Below are 22,748 nucleotides of genomic sequence, written 5' to 3' on the forward strand. Positions count from 1 at the left end.
TCTCTCTTTTTTGTACACCAACACGAGCCAGAGCTTTGTGAAGTCATAGGCACTCATCTTTAGAGAATGTGAGTTAGTGTTTGTTGTCTTTGTGAAGAATTTCCCACTATGGACTCTAGTAAAAATCCAGTTGTACTTCTGCATTTTTGTGGTCTCCGAACTGCTAGAGGTATGCGTTTTTAAAACTCACCTTCACAGAATATTAAGCCGACTGCAAAGCAACTGAAATGGTCACTTTCTAGGAAGCCTGTGATTTTGTGGTGACTCTTGTTGAATTATTTTCCGAATACCCAGTTATTATCGGATTGTTATGACGGGAAATTCAGGAAATGGCTTGCCTACCTTCGAGTCAATACAATTTCCCAGGCTTTTTAGAAAGAAAAAGTCATGTACCTGAAGTCCTGGTTCTGCATCGTAGGAATCGTTATTACATAAATGCTTAAATAGTTCCCTGATGCTTGCGCGGAACCCGGGGCGCTTAGCTGTGTAGGGATTGTTACATGGAAAGAACAATGCTGAATGTATTTATTCGTGAATTCATGTACAATCAAGGAGATTGTAAGTCTATCAGATATATCATTTTTTTCTTCTGAATGTCCGTACTGTTGCCATAAAATGCCAAAATTTGGCCGAGTTGCACCATCTGTCATGCAAAATCCCCTTTACACATTTTGTACATGAAGGTAAAAATGCAGCCTGATAGACTTTAATGAAGAGTAGAGAAACAAGCATTTGCAATGCAATAGGTCTCGCGTTTGTGAGAGTAGAGCTATTGGGGTTGTAAATGATGTTTTTTACCTACGTGTTTTGTTTCGGAGCGGAGTGTATGTATGTGGTGTGGGGGGAATTATGTGAGTTGTATTGGAATTGTTAGTTGTGGGATTGTGAGTTGTGTAGTGTATTTGTGTAGAGGAATTATGTGGTATGGTGAACAGATAGTGGTGAGAGCTGCAGAGAATAGAAAGAAAGGAAGAATGAGAGGGACAGGTAGTTTGTGTAGAAAGTGGTTATTGAACTTGAGATAGAGGAGCAGAAATACTGTATGAGAAAGATAGAAAGAAGGGGAGAGCAGGCCATAGACACATAAAGAGGGAGGCTTTGGGTACACAGAAGACACCCTTAGAAGAGGAGGCAAGCGTGGGTTTGAGGGATAGTAACTTTGAAAAGTTACGGGATAGAAACTATGCTTGAAGACCTGAAGTTAACCGCGTGAGAAAGGTGGGGATAGTGTATTAGAGAGCGACAGAGATGGGTGAGAAAGAGTATGAGAGAGAGTGAGGGACAAATGGAAGGGACACCTGTGGGGAGTCGAGAGGTGGACTAGTGCACAGTGTGAGGAGGTAGAGGAACGTAGCATGTGTGAGTAGGCATTATAAGAGGAGACAGGTGGTGTAAGGGAGGGATGAGAGAGGGCAGTGGTATTGCAAGATGAGAGTGGGTAGTGGGAGTGTGAGAGAGAAAAGAGATATGTGAGGGAGAGATGACAGTGTCCACATGGGACAAACAGACGCGGAGCACTAACAAAAAACTGCCAAGTGAGAAGAAAGAAGTTTCCTTACTCTAACTGTTGTTATAGTGTTGTAGATTTGTGTGCGTTCTGTGTGGACTAAAATATAATTTCAACAATACATGTGCCACTCTTAGAATGCAGTGGAGAAGATATACAGGCTGACTCGGGAGTGGATTACTGGTTGTGCCACTAGTACACAAAAATGCCTGTTTTAGATACAATCAAAAGACGTATCAACGTTTACACAAAAGCAGGTTGGCAAAACATTAGACAATTTCATTAAAAAAACACACACACGTGTCTTGTTTTACCTCTCTTTAAAACCCTTAGCAGACAGGTAACAATTTACTCTATGTATCAGGTTCTCTAAGAAGCCCCTACAACTGCACAGGTTCAAAGTAGAGATTGCTGATCAGTCAAAACAGACGTGCCTAATAGGTTAAACCTGCATGCCTCGGGATATGTTCTATATAATGACCAGCGTGTTAAGGAAACATCCAAGTTCCTTCAATGTAACAGCGCCGCACATCTCAACGTTACGTCAACACTTTTGGGCACGTTTGGTAAACCGCTAATTCTACAAACACACGTGTGCCTGCGCCTGAAATTCGAAAGCGTGTAAAAATCACATTGAAAGGCTTGCTGAATTCACAGGCATGCCTCCACGAACATAGCTATTATGTTTTTAAAACCAGCACCTCCTATTTACCATGAATCCCATTTGTCATTGCCCGCTACAAGCAGCAAGACCTCTTAAGAGCTCAGGCAGCATGTGCAACTTTTTTAACAAGGGATGCCAGTGCTGGTAATATATGGAGCCCACTCGAGTTCAGCGGAAAAAGCAATGGCTTTCCTAGGTGGAATGGATCCCTTTCCAGATGAGTCTGGCACTAGTCAGCTCTCACTGCCTGCTCCCACTGCAGCCAGACACTGAGACCCAGTGTGTCCCATGCTCTGGCTCTTGTCCGCACCTGGCTGTTATTGAACCCTTTCGCCCATCACACATCCCAGTCACAGCCCCAGAATACATGAGAGGAGCGAAAAGCCAGCTACGAAAAGAAAACCTCAGGAAACCACAATGAACCAACGTTTTTAAGCAGCTTTCCATTATATCACAGGCGCGTTGCAGTGAGACAGCGTTATATATGGACAATATCGGCACTGCTTGTCGGTGTATTTTTTACATGCAAGGGCATGCAGTGTCGTTCCGTCACATTCACTGCCCGCAAGAATACATGCCCTCTGGCGGCGGGGTCTCTGAAACACATACTGCAGTCACACGATGTGGTGCTGGAAACCCGACCAGTATTGACCTGTCCCGAGGACGCCTCCCCTCCCCACCTGCTGTTAGTTAAAGTATGTTCATAATTATTAAAAATAGAGGAGGGAGGAGCCACCCTGTGGAGATCAAAAGAAAGTCGTGGCCACCATACGGCCCCCCGCGGCGGGATGCCTGGCTTTCACCTTGGGGATGCCCAGTACGGGTTATCTTACAGGGAAAAACCAGGACGGGTTCCCAATGCAATGCAACAGGACGGGTTCTCAATGCAAGCGCCAAGATGCCCGTAGGGTGATAGTTGCGCTCTATAAGTACTCCAATCAATCAATCAATCAATCATACCTAAAGATAAAGCGTGGGGTGCTGCACTGCAAAAATTACAAAAAAGAGTTTTCCCCAACAACAGATAAAGAATACAAGCGGAAGAAAACTGGAGTTGGGTGGTGCTCCTCTGTGAAAAACGGAAGTGAGGTATTGCTGCGTGAACCCCTTAGGAGGCAGCAAAGAAGAGGGACACTGGACTGAACCAATAGTAAGCAGCAGGTGGGAGAAAAGTCCTTTATTCAATACAACGGACAGCACACACCCGCCGCTGCCTAGGCTCGACCTAAAAATAGACCTGTCCTTTCAGAACCAGGAATGCTCCCTCTCCCATGACCTCAATGAAAATTCCTATGATGCAGAATCAGGCTACAGGTACATAATCTTTTCTTTCTAAAAAGCCTATGATCTTGCGTTGAGTCTTTTAGAATTAGTTTCTGCTCACACAATAATTACCAACTGGGCCATGTCAGGAATTTCAGGAAATGGCCTGTCTGCTTTGTCACAGCTTGACTAATAATGCTATGTTATTAGCATTGATAGGGCTTCTTGGTGCAATAGGTTATGCATTGCCACAGCTCGGCAACCTGGATAGCTGTTAGTGGCATGGCTTAGAAATCTGTGGATTTTGCATTGTTGGAAGACATGAAGACCCTCAGGAATTGGTATGGCATATTGTGTGGTGTATGTTTGTTGGGTATGACCTCCTGTGCATTTTTGTGGATGTGTAGTTCACATTCGGGGTATGAAGCATGCCAAAAATGTGCTTGTGTGATGGAAGCCATGTTAAATGACTGAGAGATGTGAGCTGTGGAAATGAGGATCGAGAATTAGATTCTCTGGCACTGTTCGTGTTAGCACTGTGTTTAGCAGTATGTTATTTTCAAAGTGTGGTCTTGTCCTGAGCTGGATGAGGTGTCCTATACTTTACAGACCTCTTTCTTGTGACTCTGGCACCCTCTCAAACCATGTCCTTGTCTTTTCTCTCTTTCTTCTTCCATCTATGTTCCCCGAGTAACTGTTCTTCTAATACCTGTCCCCTCTATGAGCCTTTAAGTGTGGTGGCGGCGGCTGGAGATGCTCTCCCTCGTCTGTGCACCCAGAGTCAATGCTTTCTTTGTGGCTGGCTGTGGTCAGCCCGTTTTCCTTGCTGGTCTTTCTTGGATAACAAGGAGGGGGGAGAAAAGACATCCCAGGTGTAAAGCAGAGCTTCTTAGTTCTCCAGCACATTTGTATGCTGTATGCGAGCGATGAGGTAACCAGGAAGTAGAGAAGAAATTCTCAAACACAGTACACATATCACAAGACCAATGTACTCAAAGCCTTAAACACAGAAAATGCATGCACCTTTACATATAGATAAGTTGTGTCATGAGGCCTGATGTAAATATGGGTGGAAGCAGAGAATCCTCTTATTCATGGAGAAAGTTCTAAATTCCTTGTTGGAGAAATTTTGACAGTGAAGAATCCTCTAGCAGGAAAATATCCACTATCCTCTCACTGTGGTGGAATAAATTCAACCAGTGAATTCTCCAGTGGTTTAGCATTTCCTCCACAAATCGTAGGATTATACACAACTCGGAATGGTAGCTGATGATGGAGGAAATCCACCGGAGGCCTCTTCTGGATTAAGCACTTCAACAAAACATAAGATTTTCCTTTAACACTGAATCAGGTCTTTAATGTGTGTAAGGACTGTCACTAACACAAAATACATCAAAGTACAGTACCATAATGTTTGCAAGGAATGCAGCGCCCTCTTTTTGCATGAAAGCATATCCAGACACATATGATGCATGCAAAAATCTATCATACACATTTATGCAAAACATGCATAAAATGTGCAAGCCCACAAACACATGGAAAGCTTCTAAACAGATAAGCAATATGGGTCCAAGTGCAATAAAACATGGAAATAAAAACACATCACATCTTGGCCATAAAATTTGGATCTCCACGCCACACGGAGGGATGGTCTCTTTCTCCCCTCTACCAGTGTCTGTTAGTGTTGCCATCTCTTCCCTGCTCGTGTTCCCTCAAGATGGTTCTGACCATATTTAGCACAGTCTTTGATGCCGCACAATGTGTCTTTGTTATCACTTTCTAGCCTAGCTTTGGAACCGGACCTCCGCTGCTCTCTGATCCCTCTCTGCAGGTCAGGTGATCAATCTCTGCCTGTGCAGCTTTAACACTCAGCTTTAAAACCATCCACTCCAGCAATTCACCTTAAATTACCCTTCTTCCTTCCTTGGGCTGAGCTTACGCGCACAATGGGGCTGGGAGTGTTTTGGGCGGTAGTTAAAGAGTGCGTGTTTTTATTAAAAAAAAGAGTACTTTGTGATGTGCGGTAACATCTACAGCAACAAAAACAGTTTTTCTTTATTGCAATGCATGCAAGGATCATATCTGGAGTCACGTCTACCCCAAGGTAAGATGGGGGTGTTATCAGGGTGGAGGCTGAAGGGGATGTGGATGAAGTCCCCATAATGGTTCCCTAGTCTCAACAATGTTATCTGGCTGTGCCTTATTTGCTCTTTGCAGTAACCTGGCCTAAAGGATGCTTATCACCCATAGTGCTCACATACTCTTTTTATATCAACTAAATTGTGACATCATCTCATTCCCTCTCCCTTGTTTCGCATAATTTGTTTATTAAAAATGGACTACGCAAAGCTAAAGTTGGTTGGTAACCATAGGCCTCCTGGGTTTTTCATTGTATAATCACAGGTAGAAGGGACCTATGCTATTCTGGAAGCCCACATATACATTCATGTTTTTGCTTAATTAGTGCAGCTCCAGTGAAATGTCTCACAGGCCTGCAAGGTTGGTGAGAAATAGTGAAGAGAGTTGGGGCACTCCAATCAAAGTATGATACTCGATCGGAGTGCCCAAGCCTCAGTGGGGACTTACCAATATTAAATGTGTCATTGTGAGATTATTATGTTGCAGTTTAAAGAGACAATTTCATTGTATTCACATGAGCATTTGATGCAAAATGGTCAGACAGAGATTTTTCTGACCACCCCATTCATGCCCCACCCAGCCCTTTGATTACTTTAGCAACATGTCTCCACCTCAGCCTGCTCTTCTTCAGTGTCTTCCCCTGCTCCTATCTACATTTCTGTCTTGCTGCCCGTTGTTTTATTTTCTCATCTTCATTGCTGTCTCACCGTACTCCTGATAATATCTTGCCACCCTTGCTTCTCTACCTGTCGCAGTTTAATGATCTTTTTTCACAGCAGTCCTGCCTCACTTATCACAGTGTCTTGCCCAGGTCCTTACTGCTGTGCTGCTCATTTTAGTAACCCTTACTATTTTCCAGTCACACTCCAATTAGTGACTTGCTCTTGCCCTTACTACTGTCTCACTTTTCCTTATTTAAGGCTTGTCCACTTCATTACTGTGCCACTTGCTCCCAATAAATAGGATCCTTGCTGCTGCCTTGTCCCACTGCCCCAACTTTCTCCCTGCTGCTCTGTCTTGCTCTTCTTGCTGTAACACTTTTGTTCTCTCATCTGGCTCCCTAAACACTCCATTCCTATTTTCACTGCTGTCCTGCCACACATCCCATAGGATATCGATCGCCCCCTCCCCTTCTGCCCAGCCTTCTCCCTTTCAGTCTTCCACCCTTTGCTTTGACCATATCTTATTCACATTAGTGTTCTGTCCTGTCTTTTAAGCTTTTCCACAGTCCTCCCAGTTTATTGCCTTTCAGACCCTTCTCCGCTCCTCAGAACTGTTCCTTGACACTGCTTGAGCCCATTCCGACAGATGCATTTTTTTGACTGTATATTGAGCTAAATCTTTTGATCAAACCCAAGCCAGAACAATGTTGCAGCCTTTGTGTTTCAGGATAATTACAACATAATCAATATGATAAATGTCCAAGCCAAGTGGTGAGGTCACTTGGATGTGCATGCCCCTTTCCTCTGAGCCAATTAAACACACCCCAGCACAGTCCCTTTTGTGTTTATTCCACCCCTAAGTGTTGTTCATTTGCTCCCTAGAGAGTCCACCTTAATCCTAAAGGTCGTTCTGTTTCACTCAAGTGTCCAGCTTAGCCCTTACTGTTGGATTGCCTATCACCGTTATCTTAATAATCACACCCATAGTGTCCTGTTAGACTTCTCTTACTGTTTCCCCCCATGATCTTACTTCACTGGTTAAGTCACCTTCAAGGTTTCACCACAGGCCTCAGTGCAGCCCCTCATGGTGATTTAAGTGTCATTCTCAAGCCCAAACTGCTGTCCTACACACCTACCATTCATATCCCACCTCTATCTTTAGTCTTTTTTGCTAACCTAGTCTGGTCTTGCAAATGTGGCACTCAGAAAGTGTTGTAGATCCAAAGGCATTAGGTCATGACCTTTGTCACAAGAACTATAATCAAATGTTCTGTATCTGAGGCTGAATGTGAAACGTCAACTTGTCTCCCCTTCTAGACTAGAGGATTGTGAGGTAGTCCCCTGGTTCCAAGCTGCCTTTACCTAGGAATTGTCTTCATTTGTAGTAGAGCTTAGCTTTTTGGGGAACCATTCTTGAATTTGTTTAGTCTCTTCAGTGCCTAAAGCATACATCTTGAGTCTTTCCATGTAACCAAGGCCCTTACAAAAATCCAGTAATATGTGTTCCCTCGATTTCTATATAATTAACCTTTGTAATACAAGCGGATGCCACCAGAAGAGGTCACATTTTCTTTTTTTTGCACAAACCTTTTATTGGGTTTTTGAAGAAAAGGTGGCACATTACACAACAAAATCCGCAATAAATACATCACAGAAATGAGCGGGATAAAATGACAGGTAATTCTGGCATGCATGCCTATAGCGATCTCCACCATAAAAACAAAAAGAAAACAGATAGGAAAAAAAACAGAAAGGCTGGCAACCACAAAACTTTGCCATTCAACATAATCTCTGAAAATAGACATAACACAAAAACAAAACAAACATGCACCACTCTTCCACATCCCTCCCCCCGCTTCCAAGAGCTCACTTTGTGCCCTAATGTCGCTTTTTGTTTATGTGCTTTCACAAGCATTTTGTGGTTTTGTCAGCACTGATGATCTGTTAGATTATTTGACAATATCTCATGCTCCATATGTCTGACAATGATACTTCCCAACTTTTCCAAAGGTGATGGAATAAGGGGAGAGGGAGTCTAGTTTGTCCTCCTCACTTCGGTGTGCTTCGGTGTGTTAGGCAAGACAGAAAGATTTCCTTAACTTTCCCTTGCATCTGTTAGTAAAATGGCTTTCCAACTTCGCATGGTGCCCAACCATGGTGATGTCATGTGCTAGGTTGAGTAAGAAACTGATGTAACACTCAGGCACTGCTAGTCTCCCAGTGCCACCTGGATAACAGTACTTGGGCTCACTATATGGTACACCCTGTGCAAATCCTAGTGTTTACTTTTTTCATGGGAGAACACTTTGTTTGAGGACCATAGAGGATTGGGCACTCTCTCTATACTCTGCAGAAGTCTGCATGGGTAGTATGATGTTTCTTTGGACGTCTCTAGGCCTCTTAATGGCTTGTATCAAAGGAAATAATTTTAAGGGGTTATTATATCCAGTTGAGCATTGCCAAGCAGAAACTCAATAAGCGGGGAAGGACACAAAGCTACTCCCTTGGCCAGTGACCACCGCAGGCACATTCCACAGTGACCATGTCATTGATCTGACTCGAGCCTCGTTGTAACAATTCAACCTGACATACAGAGGTATTGATCTGGCAAAAGCAGCTTTTCCTCTACTGTAGTGACATGTATCCCCTTATGCTGTCATACTGACTTCATTAGCAGAGGCTTCCAAACTACCCAGAAAACTAGAGTAATATTTCCTTCTGTTGGGACTGAGACACTCTCTACTCACAAACCCACAAAACTCCATGAGTGGTTCTTTGTTGGACAATTTTGGTATCTTATTTGGTGTTTGAGGCAGAGGCAATCTGGTCACAGCCCTACAGCAGAAGTCATAAAAAGGCATCCTCCCTTCCTAGGAGCCCCTTCTTCAACAATGAGCTGGCCATGGATCACCCTTCATTAGCTACATTTTAGGGTTCATTGGTTTCTTATTCTCACCAGCACTTCGACTGGTGTGGCGAAGTCTACCTTTCTTGTGTTCTCAACAGTATGTTCTTGATATTGTAGTACTGGCCTACCTGCCTTCTCGAGCTCCCTGGGATTACTATGTACTACTGCTGGGGATTTTTTTTTTAAAACAGTTATTCAGGAGACATGCTGATTCAACTAAATTGCTGATTCCTTCATACATCTCAGCCTGTTTAGTAATACTATCCACAGATGCCCTTAGATACTTTGCAGGAGTCAGAATAAACATGCTGATAAGGGCTTTATTAATGTGTTTAAATAATGTGCAGTGTTCAGGCGTTAGAGTAAAATTGCATCAATGTCCTTGATAGGTATCCACCATATTAGAATCGCATTCTAATGCATCTTTTCAATCTGGCACATTGAACTGTTAATTTCAGAGGCACTTATGTAAGCATCTGTGTCCCCGCCAATGACAACATTAGCCACAACCACTTTTGGAATGTAGGGTTGGGGTTTTCTCATGCACTAAATGCCATTCACCGTGCAATGGCTGATGTCAGGAGAGCAAGGTGCCTCAACATCTACCTTCACTTCACACAAGCCCTGTCACCTAAAGACTTCTGGAGCTGAAGATCCATCTGCCAAAGAGTGTCAGCCTGCGTCTGTGCTTCCGAGTGAATCTCTGTTTACCCTATTGGTATTTCTCCCACTTTTGATCACTGGGAGAGTTACTTTTTAAAAAGGACCTGCTGGTGACAGGTAAAGAGTGAAAGCACTTGTCATCCTCCCCCACTAACAACTCTATTTCTCCAGCATTGGATCTTTCATATATTCACATGCTTGCATCATTCCTTGTCGTCAGGCTGGAAATCCATGGTAACTTTAAATAGCAGCAAACAGTGTTAAAATGCCCTTGGGCCTCAACAAGTGTTTGCTTAGTAGCATACCCACCTCATTTGAACTTCAGCAAATGAGTTGAAAGTACAGCGCCTACTCCCCTTGTTTCCCCATAGCTCAGATTTCTATTGCACATCAGGTGTGAGGAAGTTCCTGTGAAGAGCTCTGTTCTAACCTGTATTTTATCTTAGATTGGTTACTCTTTCAGCCTTGACTTCGTGTTCCTTGGACATCAGAACACTCTATCTTCAACTTTCCTCACACTGTGAGTTGTTTTTAGTGGATGTTTATGCTTTTCACCTCAGTACTTGCCCAGGTGGTTGGCAACTGTAACCAACTGCCACTCTAGACGACAAGGAGAAATTGTCTCTCTTCAAGTCTTGCTTGGATTGCGTACAAAGGAACATTTAAAATGATGATCTTCATGATAAAGGCATTTTTTTCCTTTATTCCAATCATCTTGCTGCAACACCTGTAAGAAAGGCACTTAAGAATAGGGAAAGGAGGTTGGCTCTTTATTTGCTGTCAAAGAACAGAACTCCCCCTTCTTAAGGGGATGCCTCCTCCTCAGGGGAAGATTCTATGAACAGCGCTCCACCAAGCATTTCCTTGAAGGCATGCAAAAAAAAGAAGCATATGGAGGTTCCTCAGCTGACATTTTCTTTTAAAAACATCCACAGTCACCTCCTCTAACCATCAGCAAAAGTACTCCTCAGAAAAGGCGCTAAAAAAGGGTGAAGAACAACCTGCACAAAAGTTTGTCTGACAATCAAGTGCTTCTGACATCCAGTTAGACAAGCTGCCTAAGTCCTTGAAAACCAAAGATCTTCTGTTGACAAGAAAGACACCATCATCCACGACCATTCCATTGCTGGCACCGCACCAGTGAAGTCTATTGCCTATTCCCCTTTGTGGACAATCTAGAAGTTACTCTTGACTGCACGCTCAAAGACAAGACCCTTATTGATGTTGACATCGTCAACGACAGCACCATCGATGACATCTTGAATGTTTAGACTTTCAACAGAGACCTCTTTGAGAGCCACAATGTATCCACCATGATGGCGGTGCCCACCCTGATGACAAACACTATCTCAGCAACAGCCCTGTCAACGATGACTCCGTGAATGACAGGATCTCTTTTCTAACCTTCATCATTCTTGCTGCTGAAATTTCTACCCACCAAGCAGTACACTTACTTGACTGAGATCTGGAAAACTATGCAGCAACCAGGAACATATGTCAGACACAGTATACTCTTCTACACAGGTGGATGTATACTATGTTCCTGAATTAGAGGAGGAACTCTACGAGCATGAAGAATACCAACAAGTACGACTATCAGCCTCAGACCTTTGCAGGCCACCCTCCTGAGAGACCTATTTCCCCACACAGGGTTGCTCTCATGACGCAAAATCCAGTTCTGCGCCCTATCCCACTGACACCTAACACATGGGGGAATAGAACATGCCTGGCTCAGACAGTATGTCATATATGGAAATGAAGACACACTTTTTGGGGAAGGGCATGCTGAGGATGATAGAAATAATGAGTGGGAGGACTTCATTCCTCCTAGGAGTGGAAGTAGGACAATCTGATAGAGAGAACAGTAAAACAGTAACAATGGCTGATCTTCCCATGACTTCCATGGAGCAACAATGTTTTTTATATGACTTCAAGGAACACATTCGGAAAACTGCAAGATCCAGTCGAATCCTGAATTTCATCTGGTTGGAGGGTCTCAAACTAATACATACACCAGCCACAGTTCAGGCAGACATGTCCCTCTTGGAAATGAAATAGGTTACACTAGAATCCACTTCAGCACGCTTAATTTGTTGTCCAAAGCAGCAGCTTTGTGTAGCTCAAAAAGCCCTGCCACTCTGGTTTCTGCACCTCTAGGCAAGGATAGCAGACACATTTACAGTTTGAGGTGTAGCGTCAGTTCTATGGCTGCAACATTTATTACATCTGCTAATGCCAGGGCCATCATGGGAAGAAATAATTACCAGATGTGGCATGACATTTCATGTCTAATCAACCTTATCCCAGATGACAAATGGGAAGAGGCAAGGGCAGTGCAAATGCATTGGCCCTTAAGTTATGCAGCAAGTCTTCAGGGACAAACATGGCAGTGGTTCCCGGGTGAGAAAATCCAGGATGAGTGGCTGCTCTTTTGTTTTTTTGGCGGTGAAGCTCTGGAGCTCTCTGCCTCTTCAGCTAGGGGTGGAACCATCGGAAATAGTATTCTGTAAGAGTTTAAAAACTTGGCTCTATCAATCGGCTCTGGAACACGGTCATGTTGGGTAGTCAGCATGCCTACCATTCTTGTGTCTATTTAGTAGGTAGGACTGTTAGGTGTTAGGCTTTTTGGGCTCTCAGTCTCCAGCGCGGGGACACCACTCCTTTGGGCGTAACCATGCGCTTTAGAAATTGTGTTTATTATTAATATATTAATATTATTATTATAAAGCCCCTAGTACCAATAGCTGCCTTCCTCCAGAGACAAGGTTATCAAATACATCTGTGCTTGGAAGAGTGGCTTGTCAAGGCTCTTTTGAAAGGAAGAGTCTCATGCCTCCACACCCAACTGCATTAGCCTATTTCAAGAACTAGGATTGATCTTGAACAGCAAGGGTTGTCCATGAGGGGCCTCTTGTCATAGTCTGGGAGGGAATACCACATGAACATCCTGGAATTATGAGCCATCACACTAGGCCTCCAGTAGTTTCTTCCTAGGTTAGCGAAACAAGCTGTGTTGATCCATACAGACAACACAATCTTGATGTACTACATCTCAAAGCAAGAAGGAACAGAGTGCTGTTCTCTATCGGAAGAGGCACAGATGCTATGATACTAAGCTATCACCAGTGAGGCTGATCTTGCCGTGCAAACTTCTTCTAGGATGCCAAAATGATCTGGCAGAAGACTCATTCACGCATTGCTAGATGGCCACAAGTGGGAACTCCATCAGTGCCAAGCAGAATATATCTTTAGAAAGAGTGGCCAGTCAACCATAGACCTATTTAGCCAAACTGGAGAGCAAGAAATACTGGTACTACGTCAGCAGATTTCACCTACCAGAGTCCAAGTACAATGCCCTTTTAATGACATGGCCTAAATGATTTACTTACGCTTTTCCTCCATTTTCCCTCATTTCCATAGTTCTGAGGATGGGAAAACCAGATCGCTGTTTCCTGATTCTGATTGCCCCAACATGGCATTGTCAGTATTTGGTACAGCAACCTCCTGACGCTGTTGGCGTACCAGCTGATCCAGTTGCAGAATCACCCCAGGTTCTTATCCAGACACATTGGAAATATTTGCCATCCCGACCTCAAGTCACTGAGCCTTACTGCATGGTTTCTGATCACTTAGTGTACGGCCATCTGAATATTCCTTCAGACTGCAGAGACATCTTAACATTGGAAAGGGTACTTCATATGGTGCAAAGCCTTAAGCCAATCTCGAAGCGGCTCTATTAGGTGCAACAGTTTCTGCTTGAGCTAGCCAAGAGAGGTCTTAAGTATTCACTAATCAGTGTTCACTTGGTCGAAATTTTCTGATTTTGAAGGATGGAAGACTCTTCCTCAGCTTTATTCTCAGAATTCTAAAACAATACATGAAAGGACTCTTTTGGGCCTTTCCTCCAGTGAGGCATCATCCAGTTCAATGGGAGCTAAACACTGTTTTACCAACTCATGCTGCCTACTTTGCTTTAGCAAAGACAAGGTGATTTAACTGACTAAAGCAAGGCTCAAGCCAAAAGTACCTACTGACTTTCACTTGTATGAACCTGTGATCTTGCCGTCTTTCTTCTCTAATCAGTCCACTTCTGCAGAGAGACCATTGAATTCCCTGGATGTCTGCCTGTGCATCAGACTATATGGATAAAACCAAGGACATACATACTTCAGGTCAATAATTTGTCACATTCAGCAATCCAGGAAGAGGCCGCCTGTTTTCCAAGCATGGCATTACACTTTGGCTGTCAGCCTAGATGATCTATTTCAACAAGGCAAAGTGTCTGCTCCAGGCAGAGTGGGGGCACACCCCCCAGAAGCACGGCAACAATACCTGCACTTTATGCTGAAGTGTCTTTACAGGACATTTGCCATTTGGAAAAGCAAGCTTAGCTTTACCAAGCATTATTGAGTAGATATGAATGCAACAGTCAACTCAAAAGTGAGACAAGCAGTTCTACCTTCTTTTGTAAGGTGAGCGAGCCTGTTTCTCACTCTATTCAAATGTTATGTACGATTTTCTTTTCTAATTCAAGCATGTGAATATATGAAAGATCCAGTGCTGGAGATGAAATTAGTTCCTTATCTGTTACTCCAGTTCTCCGGCGTTGGTGTATTTCATATATTCATACCCGATCCTCCTTTAGTCCCATTGATCTTCACACTTATGGTACGAAATCTGAGCTATGGTGGCCTCTAGGGGCAGTAGAAGAGTTCAGCATCTTCACCTCATTGGCTGAAGTTCAGGATTTTTTTTTTCCCCCGAATTTTATATAGGGCGAACTTGACCCGAAGGTATCCTGAGCACTTTACATGAGCTCCAGTTGTTACACAAGGACACATTCATTTTTGTGAGGCACAGGAAATTAAGTGATTTGCCCAGAATCACAGGATGTTGAGCGTTATTGTGGCGACTCAAACTCGGTTCCCCAGATTTGAGAACGAACGCCCTTGCCTTTAGGCCACATCCTGGCACCTTCATTGAGGACAGTGGCTATTTTAACAGTGTTCATTACCGCTACAAGAGATTCCGAGCCTGACCACGAGGAATAATTCAAGCATGTGAATATATGAAAGATTCAATCACTGGAAAACTGGAGTTTCTGGGAAATGCAACTAATCTCTTCTAGGGTCTTCCGTGTACATTCAAACATTACATCTGAGTCCCTCCATCTGCTAAGCTACATTTGGTATAATGTCTCGTGGATTAAAGCTGCAGTCACAACACTGCCAATAGCCGGGTCACCTGATATTGCTAACAATGTCCAGTCAAAAGCACAGGGAGAAAGTTCATTATGTAGAATCTTTGTGAGGAGAACACATCCAACAGAAGGACTGTTACCAAAGCATGGGCAATTTATTCATCTGATAGAACTTACCCATGAATTATATTTCAAGGAACTCTTTACTTTCGTTGTGATATTGCTTTAAGGATTTATGGCCTTCTACCATGTTCTGGATGGAAGATCCTTTTTGTTTAGGAATGCTCACTATGACCCCGCATTGCCATTTCTAAAATTCAAATGTGCTCAATTTAGTGCAACAAGACAATACAGTCTTTCTCAATTTCTTTCACCCAGAATGGCACTATTATTAAATCCAGATTAGTGTCTTCAGGCTGCTAAATCACAGTTCGGGGCAGTCTGTGCAATTTCAAAGCCCGTGTGTTGCCAAATTCCTAAGAATGGCAATATCTTATCGTTCAGTTTGTCACCTTCTCCTAAGATTACACTGTGCTTCCTGCTGCCTGTGATTCCGTGATTACACTATTGCCTTTCGCCAGTAATGCTGTGACCGCTGTACACTGTGCTCTGTGCAAATATCTTCTTTCAGTCAAAGGCCCTGCCCTGGTACCCCTGAGATCACCCACGCCTGCAGGTTTCTTTGAGAGACAATCATTCCCTCAAGGCCCCTTTTACTAAGCACCACTTCTCTTGACCACAACGTCTCCTGCCCTGTCATCACATGTCGATGTAGTACCCTGATAAAGGAGCTCAAACCCTACAATGTGGCTCTAGAGCTCTACGGAAAGCTGTATGTTACTTGTAATTTACTCCATTACTATAGCAGGGCTACCGATGCCTGTGTTCAGTATGAGAGGGCCTTCTGTCATTCCATATTTAACAAACATGTCGACCACAATTACAAGGTAGGTGCTTAGCAGCTCTCGGTGCCACTGAAGATGGCAGCTTTATAGAAAGGAAGAGTTTTCCATATAGCATTGCTGAACATGTTTTACATCAAGGTTCCTCTGAATTAACACATGGTTTGAGGCACGAAAATGAGATGGAGTTAGGTCTACATAAAAAGTGGGAGTGCAACAGCAAGATTGTTATCGGTGACAACTGTGCTGTTAATAGGCCTTCATGTGCCTTTGAATTTTGTGATGAGTAAGAGTGGGAAGCTTCCCAAAGTATTGTTTTGGATAGTTTACCCAAAGTAAGTCAAATATTTGCACATGACATACATTATGTGATGACTTTTAAGAGATATTTCTAAAAAGAAATAGTAAATACAAATAATTTATCAAAAGCATTTTGCGTGTTCAAGTACCTTTTTATTACATGTAGGGGTTGTTTTCTAGACTGCTGTTCTGCTTGGGTTTTCGGATCAGATAGAACCCGCTCATCAGAGCCTCACTAACCCAGCCAGAACGTTACCCCCTCCCTAGAACCTATTTACAATCCTGCAACCACATATATCTATCACCTAAGGACAGGGGATTCCTACTATGCATACCAAGACCTCACAATCGGCGGCCTCGCGATCCCATACGGATGCAGACCTTTCTGCCCATACGACAGTATCACAAGTGGCGGCCTCGCGGTCCCATACGAACCCAGACCTCTCTACCCAGACGGCAGTCTCAGCACAATCGGCGGCCTCGCGATCCCAGATCCAGACCTCTCTGCCCATACGACAGTATCACAAGTGGCGGCCTGGCGGTCCCATACGAACCCAGACCTCTCTACCCAGACGGCAGTCTCAGCACAATCGGCGGCCTCGCGATCCCCTACGAATCCAGACCTCTCTGCCCGTACGACAGTATCACAAGTGGCGGCCTCGCGGTCCCATACGAACCCAGACCTCTCTACCCAGACGGCAGTCTCAGCACAATCGGCGGCCTCGCGATCCCCTACGAATCCCGACCTTTCTGCCCATACGACAGTATCACAAGTGGCGGCCTCGCGGTCCCATACGAACCCAGACCTCTCTACCCAGACGGCAGTCTCAGCACAATCGGCGGCCTCGCGATCCCATACGGATCCAGACCTCTCTGCCCATACGACAGTATCACAAGTGGCGGCCTCGCGGTCCCATACGAACCCAGACCTCTCTACCCAGACGGCAGTCTCAGCACAATCGGCGGCCTCGCGATCCCCTACGAATCCAGACCTCTCTGCCCGTACGACAGTATCACAAGTGGCGGCCTCGCGGTCCCATACGAACCCAGACCTCTCTACCCAGACGGCAGTCTCAGCACAATCGGCGGCCTCGCGATCCCCTACGAATCCAGACCTCTCTGCCCATACGACAGTATCAGCACAATCGGCGGCCTCGCGATCCCCTACGAATCCAGACCTCTCTACCTAGACGGCAGTCTCATACGACAGTTCATCCTATGATCACCATAACATACAAAAAGGGAATCAGTCTCACTATTCATCAGATCACACAAGGATTGCCAGTTCGGGCATAGCCTGTTCTCAGGTTCGAGGGGCTCCTCTTTCCTTTATTCAGTTACCACTTACCTGATCAGGGTTAACATCTGTTCATGTAGCCGCAGCTGACTAGAAGAATAGGCTACCCTCTTATACAAGAACACGCAGCACATGTTGGTTCACTACAAACTGGATACTTTATCACTCATTACATACACAATCACATAACATTACGATATAACACATAACCTGCAAAGAAAAGTGAAAGATTAAGTTGTACACTCTAATAAGAAAGGGTCGACATCACCTTAGTAGTATGTAGCCTGCACTCAGTGGTCATCTAGGCTCCCTTCTCGTCTGTGCCTCGGCTCGCCTGGAATCACCCTTCTCCGAGTCACTGGGACCTCTTCCTTATCGGCTACTCTCTCCTCTCTGGCTATTCTGTTAGGAAAGCATCTGTCTCTCGGTTCTTCTCCGTCTTCAAGATGGCGTCTGTCTTCCCTGAAATAAGTAGTAGCTTTACTGCTAACGGCTAGATGCCGCCTACGGACTGAACATGTAACTGCCTCAGACTTTCACTAATATAGAGGTGCATTTCCTCATGGAAAATTCCGGCCCGTAACCTGCCGCCCACCAAATTCTTGTACCTCCCCGTACCAAGGACACGTTCCCTGCTGGCCGGCCTGATGTAGTGTCTTCGGCATGAAGAAAAATACAATCCTTCGATAAGGGCCGGCCTGAACCGGTTCTCTCCAAGCGAATAACACCTCATAACTAAAACATTACTTTTGACCTAGAAGCATCCCAAGCTGCCGGAGCAGAAAGAAAGATGGAGTCTCTCCCGTTTGAGGCCTACCAGGCCTGAATTCAGCACAGCTCCATGAAATACCCTCACTACAGGACAGGTTATCCCTAATACTAACGAATCTATCCCCTAGGCTATGTGTGCAAGCCCTGATCTATGGGGAAGAGCACAGAATCATGTCGAAGTGCCTAGTAAATAGGCTCCATTCACTACTCTAACCCTTAGGCTTGAATGGTAAGAGACTGAAGTCACATTCAATCACTTGTTAACACAAGAAGGCCGGGAAAATCGAGCAGAACAACTGCACTGTGTGATTTTGAACCTCGTGTGGGCAAGTAATCCTCATTAGCTGGAGGGTGAATTGAGTTAAGGGCGAATGTAAATGAATTGCTTTGCTGCATACCTTGAGAATGGAGGGGGAATTGGATGTTGAGTGAGGGAGGGGAGAACCCGGATAACTGAGAGTTGGGGCCTTCTGCTTGCTTGGCTTTCAGCAATGGCTTTTGCTATAACCCACCATGTATGGCAGCGTTGCAGCAGCATGGCACACATACTACTGCAATGGGCAAGGAACCGAAGAAGGGTCTTACTCCCATCAGCAGAGCAATGTGAGTGACTCACCTGACCATCTATCTCATCTGCTCCTAACAGGGTGTGTTCTGATGGTTGGTACTAACATCACCTTTAATTATCTCTGCATTCTTAAGTATGACTTAAAATCACTATGCTCATTAGAGGTGGTTTTAAGGATGTTGTGGAATTACACGGAGACCCGCATCTCTTAACATTAGATGGCAGAGCATAATCGTATTTTCCAAAGTATTCAATGAAATTTGAGACTTCATGGTCTCCTATTAGCAGTGAGAGAAGGTATCACTACATGGTTCATCTAAGGCTTTCAGACCTATTAAAACTCGTAAGAGGGACAAGATTACTCTGGCAATTGTGCACAACTGAGTATTAGTTCAATTACACTATAGATGTATTATTCACTATTCATGAACATTTGGTGGCCCACCTCATGGGGTGTGACAAAAACCTTGACGGTCTTGGTCTAGATTTAAATGGGTAGGTATTTGGCTCCCTGAAAATCACCAGTGTTTCTCATTATTAGTTGTGAATGAAGTCTTAGCTGAAATAGTTTTGATGGATGTGGAGATAGAGGCCTTTTCAGTGCAAGTGGCACTTTTGGATAAATGGTTGTGGTGCAGGCGGGGGAAGTCTTCAACCTTCACTGATAGTGCTGTAACAGATCTGTAGGTACATAGTGGTCTGTTTCCCACCACTTTGGGTTTGACATCTTTCGAAAGCCCTTAACCCACACAAGCACCTAACTGATCTATAGAGTGTAAGGGGAAACAGTCATTACAACGCAGCTGGAACCATGCATGCCTTTACCACGCAGGCTTTACAACGCATGCGTCTTTACCACGCATGCCTTTACCGCACAAACTTGTACAACGACTATGCCTTTACCAAGCATGCCTTTACAATGAAAATGTAAGTATTACACAGGTAAGTGAACTATTTTATGTGTGTGTGTTTGGGCAACGGCATTTTTAGGGCTTAAGGGGTGTATGGGTTTTTGGGTGGCAAGGGTATTTTTAGGACTTAGGGCGAGTGTGGGTTTTTGGATGGCAAAGGTTTTCTTAGAGTTTAGGGTGGGTGTGGGATTCTCGGTGGCAAAGGTATTTTTAGGGTGGGTAAGGGTTTTTGGTGGCAAGGGTATTTTTAGGATTTAGGGTGGGTATGGGTTTTTGGATGGTAAGGGTATTTTTACGGTTTAGGTTGGGTATGGGTCGTTGAGGGGCAAGGGTATTTTTAGGGTGGGGATGGGTTTTTGGGTGGCAAGGGTCATTTTATGGTTTATGGTGGGTGTGGGTTTTGGGTGGCAAGGGGATTTTTCGGGTTTAGGGTGGGTATGGGTTTAGTGGTTGTGGGTTAATAAAAGGCGCTTAGCCGAAACGCGTCGGCCACATTATATATTTTTCTTCCTTTTCTCTATAGTATGATGATTGTTGACTTGCAATAAATCATACATTTATTTTGCACCATTTAATGCCGTGGACTTCTCTGTGTCTTTTCTGCTGCTATATCACAAGCCGAGAAAGGGACTGCATGGAAGGATATATATATATATATATATATATATATATATATATATGTATATATACACACACACATTATACACATATATATACATATATAGGGTTTATACCTACCTGTTACCGTTTTACCAGGCATATGCCTTCTTATGCTTGACCATGAATGCCTTCACAACAAAAATGTAAGCATTTTGCAAGTATAAACCCTGTATGTATGTATATATATATATATATATATATATATATATATATATATATATATATATATATATATATATATATATGGTTTATACTTAAAAAGCTTATATTTTTGTTGTGAAGGCGTTCAAGGTCGAGCATGTGAAGGCATATGCGTGGTATATATATATATATATAGAGACAGAGAGAGAGAGAGAGAGACAGACAGAGAGAGACAGAGAGAGAGAGAGAGAGGGTTCATACTTAACTCTATAATACTTATATTTCCATTGTAAAGGCATGCATGGTAAAAAATTTCATGGTAAAGGCATGCATGGTAAAGACGCATGCCTTGTAAAGACCGCGTTGTAAAGGCATGCATGGTAATGGCATGTGTGGTTCCGATTGTAACCAATACGAACAAGAAGTATTCCTCTGTTCCCAATTATATACATTATTGTACTTCTAGAGCAGGGTAGAAGTTTCAAGATCAGTCTGACTGTAGTGTCCTTGATTCAGACTGAAGGACTTCATCACTGTGATGGAGGGGCGATCACAGATGCTTTGTTGCCCTCCTTTCCATCCTCCAATCTGCTCTACAGGAAATGTTCACGGGGCGCTACAGCTGGTGAACTAAAGAACTTGTGTTCTTGTCATAGAAAGCTCTAGTTGCCTCTTCCTTCCCATTCAATTTAGAAGATGTTGACTGGGGATCTGCAGCTCTATTAGTGGTGTGCTACCTGAAGTTTTGGTTGTTGACTGAGCCCTGTGCTTGTGTGTGTGCCTCTCTGTTTCACAGGATTCCAGTCAGATTGGTCTGCTGAAGGAGCTCCTGGACCTGCAGAAGGACATGGTGGTGATGCTGCTGTCTCTGCTAGAAGGTAAGCACTTGGCAACTAGAGGGCACCTAGTTTTAACCCACTGGAGCTACCCTGCTGAGTTCCAGTGAAAGCAACAGCAGAGGAGGGAATGCACGCTTACTCAATCTTCTCAGCTTCTGTATGCATGTTTACTGAGTTCTCTTAGCTTCTTGCCTGTTGTTGTACCAAATATCTTCCTTGAGTTAATGCATATCTAAAGGCTACTAAGGAAGCGCTGAACTTACTACCTGTTTGCATTTTTATATTATTTTAGCTCCAGAAAAGCTACTAGGTATTGCTTCTTTACACCAGCAACCTTTGATGCAAAAACATCACTCCTTTATATCCTTTTTTTACTCATACCATGCCATCTCCCTTAGTAGCTCGTTTACAAGCTGAAAAGTAAAAGGATAGTTACCTGTAATCTTAGTTCTGCTTTGGGGTTCTTGCCATTGCAATAATAGGCACTGTATAGTCCTGACTAGGTACTTTTTAAAATATACATACTATAACTACTTTTCTGCAGAGAAATACATTTGTAAGTCAAACTTGTATTTTACCAGCCTATAAAGGACACATTTAATTTATTTTCTTTAAACAAAGGAGCCATTTACACTTTAAAATAGAAACTAGGTAAAGAAGGATGCCAAGACAAACCCTTTCACAAAACCTTTTCAAAGGAAAAGAAAAATGCATTTGCAATGCAATAAGCTTCGCATTTACGCAAGTTTGAGCTATTGGCATTGTAAATGACAATGCCTTTTATTTATGTTTTGGTTTTTAAAACATAAATAAACGGCATTGTCATTTACAATGACAATAGCTTGAACGCACGTAAATACGAGTCCTATTACATTGCAAATGTTATAACGTTGTGCCCCCCCTCCCCTTGCTCGGTCCTAACAAAAGCGTCCTGCACTATTAATAAAATAAATAAATAAACACTTCGGCTAAAGTTAAAGCGGACGCGGTATAATTTAAATAAATACATTACGAAAGCAGACAGTATTATTAAGTAAATAAATAATTAAGCGCAGCCACTATAGTTAAAGCGAACGCGCTATAATTTAAATATATACATTAGTAAAACCAGAGGGCCTGCTGAGATGTCGTGGGTGGAATAGGGAAGCTCATTAAAAAAAAAATGCCTACCTACTTATGAAGGAGACCATGTAACGCCACAAGTAAAAGATCCAGTCTCATAAGAGGTAACAAACGGCGACAAGGCGGTAATAAGGAGGGACTAATAAGCCTCATAATCAATCAATCGGAAGCCAGCATTTACCAAGGACAATGACACCAGCCAATGAAAAAATATGGGAGGAGAGTAGGCGA

The 22,748-nt window shown here is 43.6% G+C and overlaps 1 protein-coding gene across 5 annotated transcripts in view; it reads left to right on the top strand.

Annotated features, from left to right (window-relative positions):
- Window positions 1-22,748, top strand: part of RYR1 (ryanodine receptor 1) — a 1,245,571-nt gene that overhangs the window by 1,061,585 nt on the left and 161,238 nt on the right. For 3 of the 5 annotated variants that reach the window (XM_085625235.1, XM_085625236.1, XM_085625237.1), the window contains one exon: window positions 21,353-21,434. In XM_085625235.1, the coding sequence (XP_085481361.1) occupies window positions 21,353-21,434 (82 nt within the window). Of the gene's footprint in view, window positions 1-5,217; window positions 5,266-21,352; window positions 21,435-22,748 lie in introns of all 5 variants that reach the window. The other 2 variants (XM_085625233.1, XM_085625234.1) reach the window with 1 other exon arrangement.

The sequence above is a fragment of the Triturus cristatus genome, chromosome 9, assembly GCF_964204655.1.
Source record: "Triturus cristatus chromosome 9, aTriCri1.1, whole genome shotgun sequence".
NCBI lineage: Eukaryota > Metazoa > Chordata > Amphibia > Caudata > Salamandridae > Triturus > Triturus cristatus.